At 43.6% G+C, this 18,131-nt stretch overlaps 1 protein-coding gene across 1 annotated transcript in view; it reads right to left on the reverse strand.

Annotated features, from left to right (window-relative positions):
* Positions 1–18,131, reverse strand: part of PTPRT (protein tyrosine phosphatase receptor type T) — a 556,684-nt gene that overhangs the window by 1,964 nt on the left and 536,589 nt on the right. Inside the window, exons 30-33 of the mRNA XM_066624691.1 lie at positions 12,802–12,975; positions 6,009–6,140; positions 4,197–4,322; positions 674–837 (exon numbers count right to left, since the gene is read on the reverse strand). Coding sequence (XP_066480788.1) covers positions 674–837; positions 4,197–4,322; positions 6,009–6,140; positions 12,802–12,975 — 596 coding nt within the window. The remainder of the gene's footprint in view (positions 1–673; positions 838–4,196; positions 4,323–6,008; positions 6,141–12,801; positions 12,976–18,131) is intronic.

Genomic DNA, 18,131 nt, shown 5'->3' on the forward strand with positions numbered 1-18,131 from the left:
CTTTGGCTTTTGTGCTTCTCCTTCCCTCCACTGCAGTGTCCACATGCAGGGCCTAGGAGGGGGGGTAAAGGGGGTAATTTGTACCCAGGCCCAGGGTCATAAGGGGAGCCCAGGAGCCAAAGGAGGGGGCCCAGATATTTCCTGGGATCTGACATTTTCCTATCTACTCAAACTTGTTGCCTGCACTGGATGCTGGGGACACAACCACGACTGGGGATGCTGGGGACACTGCTGATGCCACATGGGTTAGTAGACCTGGGCTCCAGACTTTTCCAGCTGTCTCTACCCTCCCCCCACCCTGTTTTGCCCCTCCCTGCCTCAATTCCGCTCACCCATCACCACCCTCCCCCGCTCTGTTTCACCCCTCCCCCTTTGCAAAGGAGCCCAAAAGAAACTTTGTACCCCCTAACAAAATTCTTCTCAGAGGCCCTGTCCCCATGCAGACTAACACTGTAGCCTGCTCCAGTCACTTATTACATGCTGCACTGTCTTTTTCACATGAAAGCATCAGAGCAACCAATCCCTGTGCAGGCAAGGTGTCTGCCATCAAAGCAAAAACGCGGCTAGGCCATAAAAGTACATTTACATGGCAGTTCTTCCCTGCAGCTTTTTATTATCTGATTTTCAGAATACAACCAGTATTTTGTGCAAACCCACACCTAGATGAACTTACAGGCAATGGACCACAGTCCGTCCATCTCGCCCGTCATACTGCTCCTGCCACTTCTCCAATCGCCTGACCACCTTCAGGAGAGAGCGTTTGGAAGGAGGTATGTCTCTGTATGCTGGCCAGCCAATGTACTGCAAATGCTGGACAATACGGTAGCCATCCTGGGGCTAAGAGAAAAGAACACCATTGTTGGACTACGTGAAGGTATATGAAAATGTCTCCACAGTGTCAGAAGGCAGCCATGGTTTGAATCTTGAGAATTGTGAGCAGAGTTCTGTTCACAGTAAAGGCAACCTCAGATTGTACGAAGGATTCCAGAAGAGGGGGCTATGCAGATGAATGCATTCCTCAGTTGATACAAGAATTGATGAAATGCTTTATAATTTGTTTTGTTCCGGTTATAGTGCGAGGTTCCAGTGCGCCTGGTGGACATGGCCCTGAGTGTGGCATGGCTGATTGGGTGGGCCTGGGATGCCCAGAGATGACATCAGCCTGGCATCTCAAAGCTGGCTAGGAACTAATTGGGAGGAGGTGGAGCCAGGAGAGGAATAAAAAAACTAAAATAATAAAGGAGGGAAGAGGTACCACAAAGGAATTGCGGAGAAAACCACCCAGACACTTGGGACAGAGAAAGTAGATAACCAGGTCAAGGAATTAGACACATGGAGGGGACAGGAGGAAAGGAGCAATGGGAGTAGGAATTAGCCTCTCCCCAAGCCTTGAGCAGAAGGTTTCCCTATCAAAGGGAGGGCAGGAATAGGTTTGCCCACTCTTGCAGCTCACCAGGCCCTTACTACCCCCTTGTGAGCATGCCCTTTTCCTCCCAGTAATCCAACACCCCTAGTTAAGACAGGCCCTCTATGAGAGGACTTCAACAGTGGTCCCAGTTATGTCGATTTGGCATCTGAAGGAACAAGATATTCAAACTATGGGGCACTTATGTATAAAGTGCATGTAATAAACCCCTTTGCCTTGCAACAGTGTGGTGTGCTCCTTGGAGTATGATGGATGCCAACTTGCTGTTCCATCACCCCTTTTGATGTGAAGCCACCACCTTGGCCAGAGGTGGAGGGAGACAGGGCACCTACATATGGAGATGGGTGATGCCTATCTGAAAATGCCTTTCATGATCAGTGCCTGGAAAGGCAGGAAACAGGGCAGAGATGCATTCCTTGAAGTACGAGTTTGCTAGTACTCCTTGGTGCATTCCTTGAAGTACTCGTAGTTTGCTAGTAGCTAAGAGCACCCAGAGCAAAGAGCACTCTTTGCTGAGTGTCTTGAACAAACTTTGGCAGAAATTGAGCTCTTGGAATTAGTAGCTGATTTATACAGTAGTAGTAAAATATTTTTCTTTTTTTTCCTTGAGGCCCACTAGGATCTCATTTTCAAGAGGCAATCAATAGATAGTTGGTACTTAATTGTGTGGGACAAATTACTCTGAAGGACAGTAACATCAAGGTTATCTTTGCCATTGGCATTATAGGATTTTTTTTACGGCTATTGTTCAAGAAATCTCAGCTTCTAAGTGCTCTGAACACTTTCTGTCCAACTGCAGAGTCCAGCTGCTGAGATATTGCAAATTAGAAGACCAGACATTTTTCATGAATGGGATACATATAAGGAAACAGGGTAGAGACAAGCTAATTATCTGGGAGAGAATTCAAGTTATTGTAGATAGGAAATTAAAAAGTGGCTGTAATTCTGGCATCTGGCATATTAAATTTTGTTTATTCTCTCCCTTTGCTTTCTACTGTTTGAGCATCAATTTCTTCAACCTAATTTAGTGTCACTAGAGCCTTAAGAAAGCTCAATTTCTACATCGGCGTAATACCAACATGTCTTTGATACAGAATACACATTAACTAAGGTTGCAGTCCTATATACCAGGGGTCTCCAAACTTTTCAGTTCGAGGGCCTCATCATATATCTTACACATTTTTGTGGGCCAAAAAAAAAAAAAATCAGTTTTATGAATGAGCGAATGACATTTATATGAATGAATAAGTTTTACTTGAATCTTTTTTGAAATCAGCATATGATTCAGAACAAAAGAGAAATGTGACCATTACAAAGAAACAATGCCATGCTTCAACAGAGAACAATTGAATAATTATGTTTTGAGGGTCTTAAATTCTATGACCCAGATGACTGAAAAGAAGGGTTAACCAGGCTGACCACGCTCTGGTCATGTGGAAAGGAGTGCAGCAGACAGAACTTCTTAATAGACATGGATAAAATTACAATGCCAGTGATTCAATCTTATGGTCCATTTACGACAGTGGATCTCATGATCTACTGTCGTTAATAATCCAGCAATAGGATAAATGTCACAGCAATGTTGCATGCAATAGAGTGGAAACGGCCAGAGGCTACATGCACATCCCAGAACTGCCTGGATGCCCTGCCAGTCCAGGTAAGGTGGTGAGTGTCAGCTTGTGTTCTGAGTGTAGCAGAACCACAGCTTACATGTTGGTTCAGGGAGCAGGTGTAGACTGATGATTCAGCTGAATCAGCAAGCACCTGGGACAGGCACACCCTGGGTGTGACCAAGCCAAATACTGATTGGCTGAGCTGACTATATGAAGATAGTCAGGAGAAGCCTCAAGTGCAGCAGTAGGGGAGTTGATGGAGTAACTGTGAGACTGCTGCCAGTGACTGAAGAGGCTGATACTGTATGTATATGACATTACTGACTTATGGACTGAACCTTTGACTGTGTATTATTGGAACTGATTTGGATTTGTTATACTGGAACTGACTGCTCTCTGTGCTGACTCTTGGACTGTTAAATGACTACTCTATATGTGATATCCCTTGACCAATACAACTGCTGAAAGTACTCTGCTGTAGTTGAAGTGTTGTTCTTGCAACCTGCTCATATTGGGACAAGACTGGGAACCTACACCAATCCTCTTATAATTTTATACAAGCCCCCCCTTAAACCTTAACAGTGAGGGGAGAGTTTATGGGCAGTTCAGGGTGGAGAATGGACCAAACTGGGGATTGGTTTGAGGACGGGAGGGGGAGGATCTTGGCAGCAGTTGTGCACCAGATCCTATCCCCTTTTCATGGCCTAGACCTGTCCCTCCTCTTCTGACTTGTGCCAGCAACATAGCTGGTGTGAGGAGGAGACCCACCAGCAATCAGGTGGCTTACTGGGAGGTCAGTGAAAGATATTTTTACTTGAATCTTGCTGTCTGTCTGATTCCACCACCACCCCCATCACAGTATGCAGCCCATACTCTTTTGGCATGGCTGCATACTATGAACTGGCAGGGGATAGGATTGGGCTGTTAGCAGGATTTTCTCTCTTTCCCTGTGGAGGAAAACACTATCACAGAGTGTTGCTGTGGACAATGTCAGGTGACCCTTGTATCAATTAGTTTCTGAATACTACTAATTTTGCCTAGCCAGTTGTTGAAGGAAGTGAAGAGGATTTTGTCTCTTCCTGTCCCTCTCCCAAGATAAAATAGCCAGCATCCCTCATCTGAATCCTGGTAGGAAAACAATGCAGGCATTTTCTTACCCTTGCCATGTTGCAAATCCGAAATATCCTATTGATGATATCTTCATCTATATCGGCAGAAACAAACTCTACCTGGATTGGTCCATAACAACAAGATGTCTTCTCTGGCCAGTACTGCATGCAGAGCTGGTCATAGACAAAAGGAGTAAGTTACAATGTGAGAGATTTAATGAATGAAAGCCAATGTAAACAGTGGCAATGATTGTACTGTGGAAACTGAATGTGATTTGCTATCTACCTATACCATAAAAACACAAGTGGTTTGTCTGTGGAACTCCTTGCCACAGGATGTTGTGATGGCATCTGGCCTGGACGCCTTTAAAAGGGGATTGGACAAGTCTCTGGAGGAAAAATCCATTACGGGTTACAAGCCATGATGTGTATGTGCAACCTCCCGATTTTAGAAATGGGCTATGCCAGATGCAAAGGAGGGCACCAGGATGCAGGTCTCTTATCTGGTGTGCTCCCTGGGGCATTCGGCGGGCCGCTGTGAGATACAGGAAGCTGGACTAGATGGGCCTATGGCCTGATCCGGTGGGGTTGTTCTTATGTTCTTATGTGGGGTGGGGGGGGGTGCAATTTCAGCCTCTTTATTCTAAGCCTCGTAAAGGCAACACTCACCAAACCAATCATATGTTAGAACATGTACATGCACAAATATGAAAAATCCACCAAACATCATTGTACATATATGAAACGGAGTCAGATAATTGGTTCATAACGGTTCACACTAAGTGTTCAGTTTCAGACAGAGATCTTGTCTAAATCCCTTGCCAGTCCTACCTGGAGATGTAAAGGATAAAAACAGAGACCTTCTGCATGCAAGACTGTTCTTTACCACTCTTCAAAGGATCAGTGCTGGATAAAGTGGGGTTCTTTCCCCCTTTTTTTAAACTCCATCCAGCGCCTGGAATTGCGTACTGTATACAGAGTGCATTCAGCAAGCTGTTCCATGACTTGTGGCTAAAACTTGTAAGCTGGGTAATCTACCTCTTGTTTCAAATAGGAGACAAGTTATAGGGCTTGTCTCAAACAGGGAGACAAGTTATAGTTATAGGGCTAACTATACATTGATACTTCACTTTTTATTCTACAGTCAGTTGTGCATTGCAGGCCTGTAAAACTAGAAATGCAATCTCAGAAAAAAATAAATTGTATCAAACTATTTTGCATGTGTCCTCCTCCTCTTTTGGTGAAAAGCACACCCAAATTATTTTCAGGAAGAAGGCTGGTTGAAACATTCTCTGTTACAAGCTAGCTTTCCAAGTGCACAGGAGGCTGTGAAGAAGTTTTCATATAGGCTGGGCCCAAGGCTTCCTGGTGCTTAAAGTGATGTTCCAAATGTTGTTGGCCCTCTTTTACCTGGTGATGTAACAATATCTCTCCCACACCTGCTCTGTTCCTCCTCTTCTTTTTTCCAATCCAGGGAAAGGGAAGAGAAGGAGCAGTGGGGAGGTGGAGATGGGCATGCCCAGCCAATCTGCCGCCTGAGGCAACTGCTTCAGTTGGCCTCATGGATGGGCCAGCCCTGGCAGTCTCCCACTTATAGTTAAGAGAAGCCACTACTTGATTCTCTTTATCAACTGGCCTTGAAACCATTTCTCTGTTTTAGTAAACCAAGACCTACTCAGTAACTCTTAACAAACTGGGGTTCCTGAAAACCTAAGCATTGTTATTATTCCCTTAGGAATATAAGAAATCCGTTGTTTGTCGTGACCAAATTTTGCTTTGTGGTCACTGTATTTAGCCCAGGGGAAAGGGCATTTGAAAATGCCTGACCCATACATATTTGTGCCACCAAAGATCACCTACTTGTGCAGCATCCATTTCATTCAGCATCACAATAGAGGAACAGTTGTAATCAAACACCAGCCTCCAGAAGTCTGCTACAGTGTTGGGCAAAGGATGCTGGGTAACTATAAAGGCAGCAGGTTGCTTGTGGCTCTAACAAAGGGGGGGGGAGGAGAAAGAAAGGATTAATGTTAGGGAGGAGAAAAAAAATCAATCACCATTTATTCAGAAGAATATTAAGCCCAGGAGCTCTGGGCAGGCAGAAAGATCCATGTAACCAGATTATACAAATCGCACCTCATCCTCCTAGTTATCACTGTGCATTGAACGAGTGAAGCCTTTATAATAGGATCCCAATAAAGACGTTTCATTAGAGAAGTGCCATAAGAACAAGGATTATCCACTATGAATTATTTATGTGTTAGGAGTCAGCAAAATAACAACAATAATTAGAAAAAATTAGGGTGGCAGTAGGAAACAGGACTTTTCCTCTCTCCAGATGCATCCTGAAAATATCTAAAACACAGAGAAGTCAGAATTCCAAGGTGCTGCTTAGGCCTACACAATGAGCTTCTGTGAGCTGCTCCCCCATGCCAAATTCCAAACAGCATCATTTATCCCCCATATTCCAATACAATCTGCTTTTTGAGTTCTGCTCCATTTCACACATAGTTTGCCATGAAGCCTGGTGAGATGACCATTAAAGAAACTGCTTTCACAGTCCTTTGGTTCCTGGCCAAATTCTCTCTCTCTCTCTCTCTCTCTCTCATATGAGGCTGTTTTCCTTTACTTTTTCTTCTTCCCTCCCATTGGGTTTACTCAGCTGGAGAAAAACAGCCTAGCTGGACTCTTTCCCCCTCACTCTCCTCTCACTTAACCTGTGCCTATCCAAACTATTTTCAATTATCCTGCACCCAGAACCACTAAACCCCCAGGAAACTGCTCTTATAGGAAAAATATAACCCAGAAAACCCAGAAAATTACAGGTTAGTCACTAAGGGCACAATCCTAACCAACTTTCCAGCACTGACATAGCTGTGCCAATGTAGCGTGCACTGCATCCTGCAGTGGGGAGTAAGTCAAGGGGGCCTCCTCAAGGTAAGGGCATGTTTGTTACCTTACCTTAGGACTGCTCTGCAGCTAAGTCACTCCTGGAAAGATGATTTATTATGCCCTAATTCTCCTTTTGGGGGGCAAGATATCTGAATTGGGTAGTTGCAACTTAACACCTTTTTTTCCTAGATGATACTGATGATTCTTGATCTTTATCACTCTGGGTTACAGCCTGGATGCAGAATTGAAATTGCTTTGCTTGTTCTGATGAATGACCTATGCTGATACCTAGACAGTAGAAGAGTATCCCTGTTGGTTCTGCTAGACTTCTCAGTAGCTTTTGATACTATTGACCATCTTGTCCTTCTGGGCCACTTTACCAGGATGGACTACAGGACATCATGTTACAGTAGGTTCACTCCTTCTTGGACTGTAAGGTCCCAGACATGGTGCTGGAGACCGTTCAATCCCTTTGTCTGTGGTTTATGTGGTCCCACAGGATTCTACCTTGTTTCCCATTCTTTTCAACCTCTACATGAAACTGCTAGGAGAAGTATTTTGGAGGCTGAAGCTGGGATACTACCAATAAGTGGCTGACAACCTATTCTACCTTTATTTTTCATCAGATGCTAGGGAAGCTGTTCTAAACTGGTGTTTGAGATGGGCTGGATGTCGATGAACAAGTTGTATGTGAACAAATTAATTGAAACGAGACAGAGGTTTTGCTGCTCACTAGGAGAGATTATCTGGATTCGGGGGTGAAGCCTGTTCTAAACCTCTGAGTGATCAGATTTACAATTTGGGAGTGCTCTCTGAAGTCAGCTTTTCTCCCAGATGATCAGGTAGTGGCCATGGCTAAGAGTGTCTCTGCACAGCTTTAGCTAGTGAATGGAGACTAGTCAGGATAACGCATGTCATAGTCACATCTAGGCTGGATGAAGGTGCAAATGTCATGCACCCACTAGTGGATCTTGCATGAACGCTGGAGCAGGTGCAGTGGTGGTGGGGGTAGTTTGGGGGAAGATCAAGATGGGCAAGGGGAGGATCGGGGGTAGGAGCAGGTGGAACTTGATTGCACTAGCTCACACCAAGATCCTATACCCATTTCCCCATCCTGACATGCTCCCTGAGGCTCCTTGGACTTACACCAAATAAATAGCTGGTATAGGGCTGAGCAGACCCATTGATGATCAGGTGGCCTATGGAGAGATATGTACTTACGTCTACCAGGCTATCAGGTTAATTCCACCACACCCCCCCCCCCCGCCACCATGCAGCATGAGCTCTAACAGTGTGGCTGTATAGTGTAAACTGGTGGGGAACAAGACTGGGTCATAAATCCTGTATTCTCATGATACAGTACTATGTAAGACATCAATATAGTAACTAGATCAGGGGTGCTCAATAGGTGGATCGCGATCTACCGGTAGATCGCGAGGCAAAATGAGTAGATCGCGGAGTCCTGTCTCTCCAAACTGTTAATATGTCAGTTTCATCTAGTGACTAGACGAAACTGACATATTTAGCTGACACTAAACTGACACTGAAACTGACACTTTAGCTGCTCTTCAGGCATGCAGCAACAAAACTGACGAAACTGACTAGACTCCAGCAGGAGCTCCATACATTAAAGGGGGTGTCTGTCAGATGCTTCCTTCCCCCCTGGAAGATCTCCGGGCCTTGCTGGGTTTCAAAGTAGCTCTCGAGCCAAAAAAGTGTGAGCACCCCTGAACTAGATACTACCATGGAGGACCCATTTCGGAGGGCACAACTTGTATTGTTCCTGTAACATTACAGTTGACAATTGCACCTACAATAGCACTTCTCCTAGATGATTGTAAAAGGTACAGAATCCCTCTCAGCTTCTGCTCCTGATCAACCCTAGCTGCCATTGTGTGAAAGGGAAAGCCATGTTTTGCTATTGACAATGCCATCACCATTATGCATATTTACAAAACTCTTGGATTTTGTCAGCGCTTTAAAGGGAAATGCTGCCATGAAAGAAGATTACAAATGTAAAGCATTATTCCATTTTGACTGTGGCTTACGGAGTTTAAGTCAGTAAACGATCCCTTCTAAACATCTGTGCAATATACATGGATTAGGATAAGGGATCAGTCTGGAAACCACACATTTAACTCTTTAAAGGAATTAGCGAGCACAACTGAGATGTGCATGAGTTCCTGTTCTATTCTGAAAAACAGCTAACACACCAGTAGTGTGTTACTCCTGCACTGCAGACATAGTGCTAACTGCCCCTTAATCTCAACATTCCCATGTTAATATTAACATTCACCAAATTCTGGACATAAACTGTGACATATATTCTGCACATCCTTGAGTAAAGTGGCATAGCCACCTTCTTACTCTACTACTGTTTTCTAGTGGAATGCAACTGCTGAAGGGATATAATTAGTGTCAGTAGCTGGTGAGATGGTACATTGAGAGAGAGAGAGAGAGAGAGAGAGAGACAGACAGACAGACCGACCGACAGACCTATTGCAGTGGTGAAGATAGCTGGAATACCCACCATGTTTGTGGTCAATTGATTGACTAGGAGTGCCAAGCGGGCACAAGGGCCAAGTGGGCACAGTACCTCTTGCCAGGCAGCAGTCATTTACCTACACTGTGCAATTCCATCACCCTACTGCCTCCACTTTAGTCCCATGTCTGGCAAAGACACTGGAACCTTTTTCCCCTTGGTTGCTTCTTAGCAGCAATGGCTCTTGCCTCCTAGAAGAGTTGAGCTTAAATTTCTCAGAGGAGAGGTTTTGGGCTTGAAGCAGATTGGGAAGGAGTAAACAGGGACTGAAACATGGTGGATTTCAGAAAGTGGCAAAATTCACCTCTGCTTCCTTTTCTTCATTGGTACTGCTTGTTTAGGAGCTGTAGAGCTCCTCTTGGGAGCTTGGCCAGCATTCTCCCGCTTCACCAGGAAGTTCTTGGAATGACTTTACATGTTGCTTTGTTCTGAGGAGCTTTCTCAAGAAAAAAAGAAGTAGCTATCAACCAGCAGCTGCTGAAAGAGGCTCTGTCTCTGCTGCCTCAGAAAGACAAATACTAGCCAGTAGAAGATAGCTTCCATCTGCATAATGTTCCCCCTAACCGTCTGGCAAATTCCCTCTGAAAAACCTCTGAAATGTCCCGCACAATAGCACCTACAGATTTAACCACAGGTAATTTTCACAAGTAAATGAGTGGAATCTCATCTGTCCCTAATGTTGGTTTGTCTCTTAAGTTCAACATTCTATGGCTGCCTCAACCAATACCAAAAAAATCTAATGATGACTCATCTAGAACATTCTTTTGTAATCATGCAAGTATTTATAGGCGTAGTAAATGGACAATGGATGCTATATCTGGGTTTTGTTCCTCAGCAGTTTGTTCCTTAGCAACTCCATAGTCTTAAGGTCAAGTCTTGTTTGGCATTTTGTACCTGGCTATACATAACCAGTGGAAAACAAATCCTACCTCCTTGGCAAGTACAAATGTCACAAACATGTGTTTTGCTGTTAAACTTTAAAAACAAAAACAAAATAAAAGTGAGGAGCCAATCATTGGTCAGTGACATTGCTCCTTAGTAGGCCCGGTAGAAATTGCATGGTTGATACCTCCTGTGAAGGGGGGTGTCTGGGGCCAAACCTACCTCCTAGTTAATCATGGCCCCAGCCCCTGCTATTGACTGGCCTCCAGGCAACATGAAAATCAACAAGAAAAGGGAGGAGATATCAGGAGGAGATGGTGAGACATGAGAATTACCTCAAGTTTGTAGTGGAATTGATCACTGCAATCATTCTAAATGTGAACAGTCTAAAAATATAGCAGCTTCATTGCAGGCAGCTGTACAACTCTGTGTTAGACACAGGCGGTTTGTGCAGAAAACTACTTCTGCTTAGTGAAGCAGTAAAGGTCTTTGCTCACTCAGCTGTTAGATAAGGGCCATGTACCTACTATCACAGTGCAGTGAATCACTTCGACAAGACTACACACTGTGGCTGAAGCTATCTTAGGACTTTTTTTTTTTGTAAGAGATGCAAACATTAGATTGTATAGCAATAGGTCTGACAATCTTGGTAGTCACAACTGAGCACATGTTTTAACAGTGGACAAGAGAAGGAAAAAATATATAGATTTGAACGGCCAGTACAGTTGTGGCTCATTTCCTTCAATGCTGGACTAAGACCAATTGCACAAAAATAGTTGAAAGATCAACAGATCATCTAGGAAATCTGTGGCAGTGCTGGAAGGGGGAAATAAATGAAGGACTCCTTTTTCCACTCTGGGATGACATCTTGCAGTCACAATGCAGTGGACATTCTGCCTGCACTTTAAACTGAGAAGTGATCATCTATCACTAGTCAGCCACTTTGCAACTAGCAGAAGAGCCTGGGGCTAGCCTTCTTGCAATCAAGTAAATGCCAATAACCCAGACAAATTTAGTATCCTCTCCTACAAAGAGGAGCCACTGCTCAGTTCTCACTGAGGCAGTTAACCTGAAGCTATACGACCTAAGGGGAAATATGTCTCCTTACTCCAAGATTATCTCCAACTGCCTCCTAAGTTGCTTTGGATATAGCGCAGGCCATGTGGCCTGGTTGTGCCAGCACAGCTTAGAATTGGGCTGCCCTTCATTCCTACTTGCCAATGAAGGAACAAGTGTTTTGCACTGTGTTATGTGCACCCAAGTATAAAAAGTCAAATGCGAATTAGCCTTAAATTGATGCTTAGCATCAAAAACTATAACTCATACATAGTAACCATGTTAAATTTTCCACTGCTATACTACTGTATACATATGACTGAAGAACATTCTGAATAACATGTCTTTAGATTTTCTGTTGTTGACTGGGACAACCAATGTGACAGAATGTAGATAGAATGCTTGGAATTGGGGTCAAACGAGCCTTGGCACTCAGGAGAATTCACTTTAAAGTGGTGGCTTCCTTGACTGGTCCAGTCCTATATCAGGCAAGGTGGAAAAGGGGCTGCACTAATTGGTGCATTCCAAGCTTGACCAGTGGTTTTCTGCTGCCAAGAGTCCAGCTTGACAGTTGAGTTTTGGAGTCTTCACAGCCCAGTCCACTCTCCTTTTGAATAGTTCGAGATTAACTGGATAGGAATTTTATTTGCTCCTCTCCTGATAGGCAGTTGGAGGGGATGTTTTTTCACCTACCCCAGACTGCTGCACTGTGTGGTGTTTGATTAGTCAGGGTGCCCACTTCTGGAGGGGGTTGGGAGTAGGATTAAGATCCGGTGTGCACCTTGTGGTAAGCAAGAGTCAGAGGAGGAGCCAGAACCGATCCGAATAGGCAATCTAGCTTACAGAAGCAGGCTGATGACCACTGGGACTTAAATGGCCAAGATCAAACTCAAAGGCTGTCCGACTTGGGATGTGTTGAGCAACGTTGACTCCTTTTCCAGGGGTTGGTGGGAAAATCAAGAGGATGGTAAAAGGCAACCTCTGGTTAGAACCAGGGTGCAATCACCTGGGGGGGGGGAGTAGCAACAGTTTTGCCTGTCTTCCTAGGGTAGGTACCCGCACTAAAAGGCGAGGAGCTTTATTAGTCAGGAACTGCTGCAGAATGTATTGAACTGATGTAATCAATAAAAGTGGCCCAATTTCTATCAACATGCTGACTTGTCTCATGTGGTTCTTGGCATGGGGCAAGAATACAAACATAGGCAATAGTTGGATAAAGCTGCCTATTTTTCATTTGACTACAAAAAAGAAAATGAGTCCTAAGTAGCAGGTTTTGCTTACATCCATGAGTGCAGCATTAATGTAGTTGCTTGATTCCCCATCAACGGAGATAAGGAAGGGGAGGCACCGATCCAAGGGGAGTACGTCCATGCAGCGGTTCTTGTCATGGTTCCTTGGCAAGAGTCCAATGCTGCAATCTTCTGGCCGGACTCGAGGTGTTACTATATTAAGAGTCTATAAGTTAAGGACAGAAACAGGCATTGATTAGGACTCCTCCCCAAATATACAATTTTACACAATAAAGACAAACAGTGCCTTTGTCCCATTTAACCATTATTAGACTGAATTTGGAAGTCTTTCCCTCCCAAAATACAAGGCCAGAACTCATACATGTAGACACTTCAGAACATATTTTCTGGGAGTTTGGGTGACTACGATGGGAAGAAAGGGTGAGGAAGGTTCACTTGCACTCGTATCATCGTGCAAGCAGAAATTAGATTACAACCCACTATCACGACTACTATTAACTATACATATTATACTTCCATATTAATGTGACATTTGTTCTTGGAGGGAGAACACTATGCTTGGGTTTAATGTGCACAATATTTTGTAGCTTCAGATTGTATAAATTTCAGCACAAAATTGGGTGCAATCAATACCTTCAATCATATTTTTATCTTGTCATATAATTTCATCTATGAAATTATATCAACATTACTAGCTCAACTGTTCCCCCTCCCCCAAATAACCATGAAATTCATGGAATTAAAACCATACTGAATGACACTCATTTGTTCTTTTATATCCATGGCAAGTCCAAACATTTAAATTAGAATCTGAATAAGAAGACTTTGTCAAAACATGTGGGAGGGTTTAAAGCTGTGATCTCAGCAGGAATTTATACAGGTTTCAGCTAGCTCTTAGTTTCCTCAAATTTGCTCAGGCCAGAATAGTTTCCAACAACGCTAAATCCCTTTGATGGAGTCCCATTAGGCAGCAGACTGACAAAAAACAAAAATAAAAAACCTGCACACAATCTAAAATACCTTGTAATGACACTCCTTTGCCAGAATGTACATGATAAGCTGCTGCAAGAGAAAGGCTAGACGTTTGGCCTCTTAGTGATTCATCAATGTCTCTTTTCCACTAATCTGATAAACCAACACTTAGGCATGCCTGCAGCCCTGGATTGTTCACTTAGCTATAAATACAAGCAAACCTGCACCTATTAATGTCACCCCAGTCATCTCTCACTTTCTCCCTGCAGCCATCCAGGTCATGTTACCAATGTGCTCAGGGGCTCTTTAAGAGCCAGGAATTTAAAACTTATTATAGAAGTCAGCAAACTGTGGTCCTGGTCCCAGCTGGAGATTCTGGGTACAAGTGGATACATAAAGTAACAATAAATCAGAATCAATGGAAGATATATGTTTTTATAAGGATACCAGTTGCATTTACAGTGTATACACTGTCTACGCAGGAGAATGGTGTTCACAATGAAATCCTGCCAATGCATAATTTTGTGTGTGTGTGCACACCCAAACACACATATGTACGTCTGTGCCCAAATCTAATTTGTATGGAAGATGACCTGATCATTAGTTGAATGCTCTTCAGATAGCTCAGTGATGAGGGCTGAATTCCCTGACTTCATTTTGGAATTAGGTTCAGCAAACTGCTATTTTCCAAACTGCTGGGAAATAACAGTAATAGGAGGGCTTCCCTGGCAACACTCAAAAAATTAAAAAGCATGGTGGGCACTCAGTGAGTCAAGTTTATAGACTCTAGTTTATAGACCCTCTAGACTCAGTGAGTCTAGAGGGTAGAGCCTCCATTTGCCTGAAGATTAACATCCACAAGGTCGCCAGTTCGAGGCCACCGGCACCGTGCGACCTTGAAGCAGCTGGCAAGCTGCAGCTGAGCTGTTCCATCAGCTCGGAGCATGGGAGGATGGAGGCCAGAATGTTAAACCAGATCGGAGTGTAACATCTTGGATGTGGTGGTTCTTGAAAGAAAGAACCTTCTTTCAATTTGTAAAAATCCCTGCGTGGATTTAATAAGCCTGCCTGTGTAAACCGCCTTGAATAAAGTCTTGAATAAAGACCAAGAAAGGCGGTATATAAATACTGTATATTATTATTATTATATTATTAAGTTTAAATTTCAAGTAGGGGAAGAACTTTGGGAAGCAATGGTTGTTAAGTGCTACAAGTTGGACAAATACATGTTGTAGTCAGGTTAATACGAACTTCAGTAGTCTAGCTGCTGTTGCCTAACATATATGTGCGCACATGTACATGGCGCTGGGTGCATGCAAGGATAGCAGGACCCAACCCAGACTTGCCTTCTTTCACTTGTACTCATGGCAAGAGCGCATCAGGTCCCACAGGCCTGTGGGTAAAAACCTTAGTTCAATGGAGCTACACCCTTCCCCTGACTGGCTTGCAAGAAGACTGGTTTTCACGAAATTCCATATGAGTCATCTTTTGCTCAGCCACCCTATTCAGTCCTACAAAAATACTATGCCCTGGAAGCATCCTGGTTTCAAGATGATCAGGACCATTTGTGGTCACAAAACATGCACTTTTAGCCCCTTGCTTATCTCACCAACTTTACTGATAATTCAAACAAGAGCCTTATGCTAACCTGAGCACGGCTTCCTGAGCAATGGAGAAGTCCCCCAATTGTCCTTGCCAGGGGGCAACACAATAAGACATCTACATTTCCTTCAGGGCTAGGCAACAGAAAACCCATCAAAGACCATCTCAAGATCATTCAGGATGAACTAATCCTACAATACCGTGTTGGTCTATGGGAAAATTCTCAATAGAAGTCTGGTCACAGGCCCCTAGTGTACACATTCACCTTCCTCCTAACTTCCAAGAGTTACCTGTTGGTGCTCTATCAAGCACCCCCTTCCCTTCAAGAAGAATCACTATGTCAGCCTGGACAAGTATCAAACTGGTTGATTTCTTTTTTGGGTTTCCTTCCTTCCTTGTGCTTCTTCACTTTGAGCACAACAATCCATAGCTCAGTCCCAACTGAGTTGCCTTCCAAGAAACCATCTAAGAAGCATTTCTGGCTCCCTGCCTTGCTTCCAATACTGAAACTGGCTAATGCTACTACCTAGTTCTCTTTGAATTCAGTTATCAAAACTTCTATTATTCCCATACTTTTGACACTGTATCTTTAAACAGAGAGATCACTATCAGCCTAATCCTACCTAAATCCCCACATGGCAATGCAGCAGCACCAGTGCAACTTCTGCTGAATCCTATGGGGGATTTTTGGCTGCTGAAAGTCTCCCCTGGCTAACAGGTCATTTGACTCACAAGGGATCAACTCAGACCTGCACCAGCAATATCATACATCTCTATATCCTGACTCAGACAGTGTTCCAAAAACCTCTGCAAAACAAAGTCACAGTTCAATTCCTGGGCTTCGCTGTTATTTATACATGTCCCTAGATCTGGATCTTGTTGACTATTTGTAATATTAAATACAAATGGAAGGCACATATTATATATATTGGAGCTGCATACAAACATGAACGACATCAGGACAGCTTAATATTGATTACCAAAAATGTCAGACATTTTTCAGAATGCACTTTATGACAGTGGACAGCAGCAAACTGATGGTATCTATTGGTTAGAAGGGCACTTTTATGTACGAATCTATTTTGTATAAAATAAAATATATAAGACTCTTTGATTCTTGGTGAAAAAACAAAAGTGATCACAATACAACCAAATGTTAATGATCCTTAGAGTATAGGGCCTGCTAAGCAAATCAAGAAAAGAAAAAAAAACCTGTCATCTACCTTCATAACAGCCATTTTTAGATTAGGTAAAATGAACATAGTAAAGTAATTTGCAAACAATTTGGTGAATGGAAGCAGAACATCCTGTTCATGACTACAATAAAAGTAGTTACATTTTTGTTTCAGAGCCGCAGGCAGACATTAGTGAAAATGTCCATGAAGCCTAAATGTTGCCTCAGAGTTAACATTAAAACTCTGTACCAGAAGATGTAGCACATTTTGATAACCTTTTCGACTGATCCACAGAAGTGTAATTTCTTTGGTGCTTTAGTAAAGGGACAGAAATAATGCAACTTCAAAAGATTGGATGAGCAAACATCAGTCATATAATTGGGATTACAAAGAAAACGAAGTACTATTTTCAGTGGCCAACAGATAAAAAGAGAGGCTCCAGAGCTGGTAAATGCACACTCTAAGCTGGAATCCCATAATATCAGACAAGTGAGGGTTGGAGGCAGGCTGTGCAACATGGCCTTTCCCAGTTTGAAGAGACACTTGGCCAACAGTCTGAGGCTAAGAGGCAAAGAAGGAAGGCCCATAGCCAGGGAGACAGGCCAGGGACAGACTGCACTTGCTCCCAGTGTGGAAGGGATTGTCACTCCCGAATTGGCCTTTTCAGCCACACTAGACGCTGCTCCAGAACCACCTTTCAGAGCGCGATACCATAGTCTTTCGAGACTGAAGGTTGCCAACTACTACTGAGGGTTGTTTCATTTAAGGTATGGTAGTAATGAGAGAGTAGTGAGAGTAGTGGGAAACCCTGGCCTCTGAGCGGCCCGCTTGGAGGCAGGCTGTGCAGCATGGCCTTTCCCAGTTTGAAGAGACACTTGCCCAACAGACTGAGGCAAAGAGGCAAAGAAGGAAGGCCCATAGCCAGGGAGACACAACAGGGACAGACTGCACTTGCTCCCAGTGTGGAAGGGATTGTCACTCCCGAATTGGCCTTTTCAGCCACACTAGACGCTGTTCCAGAACCACCATTCAGAGCGCGATACAATAGTCTTTCAGGACTGAAGGTTGCCAACAAAAAGTAGTGAGAGAGAGGCAATTAGTAAATGTCCAGAAGTGCTCTTGTTCGCTCTAGCCATTCATGATTCAGGGCTTAGTCGTGCTGTTAAAATCAGCTTCCAACCACAGTCATAGGAGCTGTGATTGAGAGATCCTTGTCTCTTATTATGTCCTGTCATCTAGTCTCTGTTGATCTCAGCTCCTTGTCTTTCTTCAGTATTTTCCAAGTGCATGCAGTTTATTTAGTGCAACTCAACAAAACAACTGAAACTGAACAGAAGCAAATATATATATATTTTTGCAGAAGCAAAAGTGAGGAAAGAAAAACCTGACCTGACGAATCTCCCCCTTGACCAACCCCTGTGCATATATATATTTATTGTGAGTTCAGATGATGCTTATCAATTCAATGGGTCCCATGAGGTAATAGATGGGCATGCTCATGAAGCACATATGTCTTGGCTCCTCCCCTTGTGTCTGGGGAATTTGGGGTATTTTAATTTAATTGCATGAAATTAAATTATGTGCAGGCTTAAGAGCATGCATAGAGGGGCAG

Source organism: Tiliqua scincoides, chromosome 4 (genome assembly GCF_035046505.1).
Source record: "Tiliqua scincoides isolate rTilSci1 chromosome 4, rTilSci1.hap2, whole genome shotgun sequence".
Classification (NCBI taxonomy): domain Eukaryota; kingdom Metazoa; phylum Chordata; class Lepidosauria; order Squamata; family Scincidae; genus Tiliqua; species Tiliqua scincoides.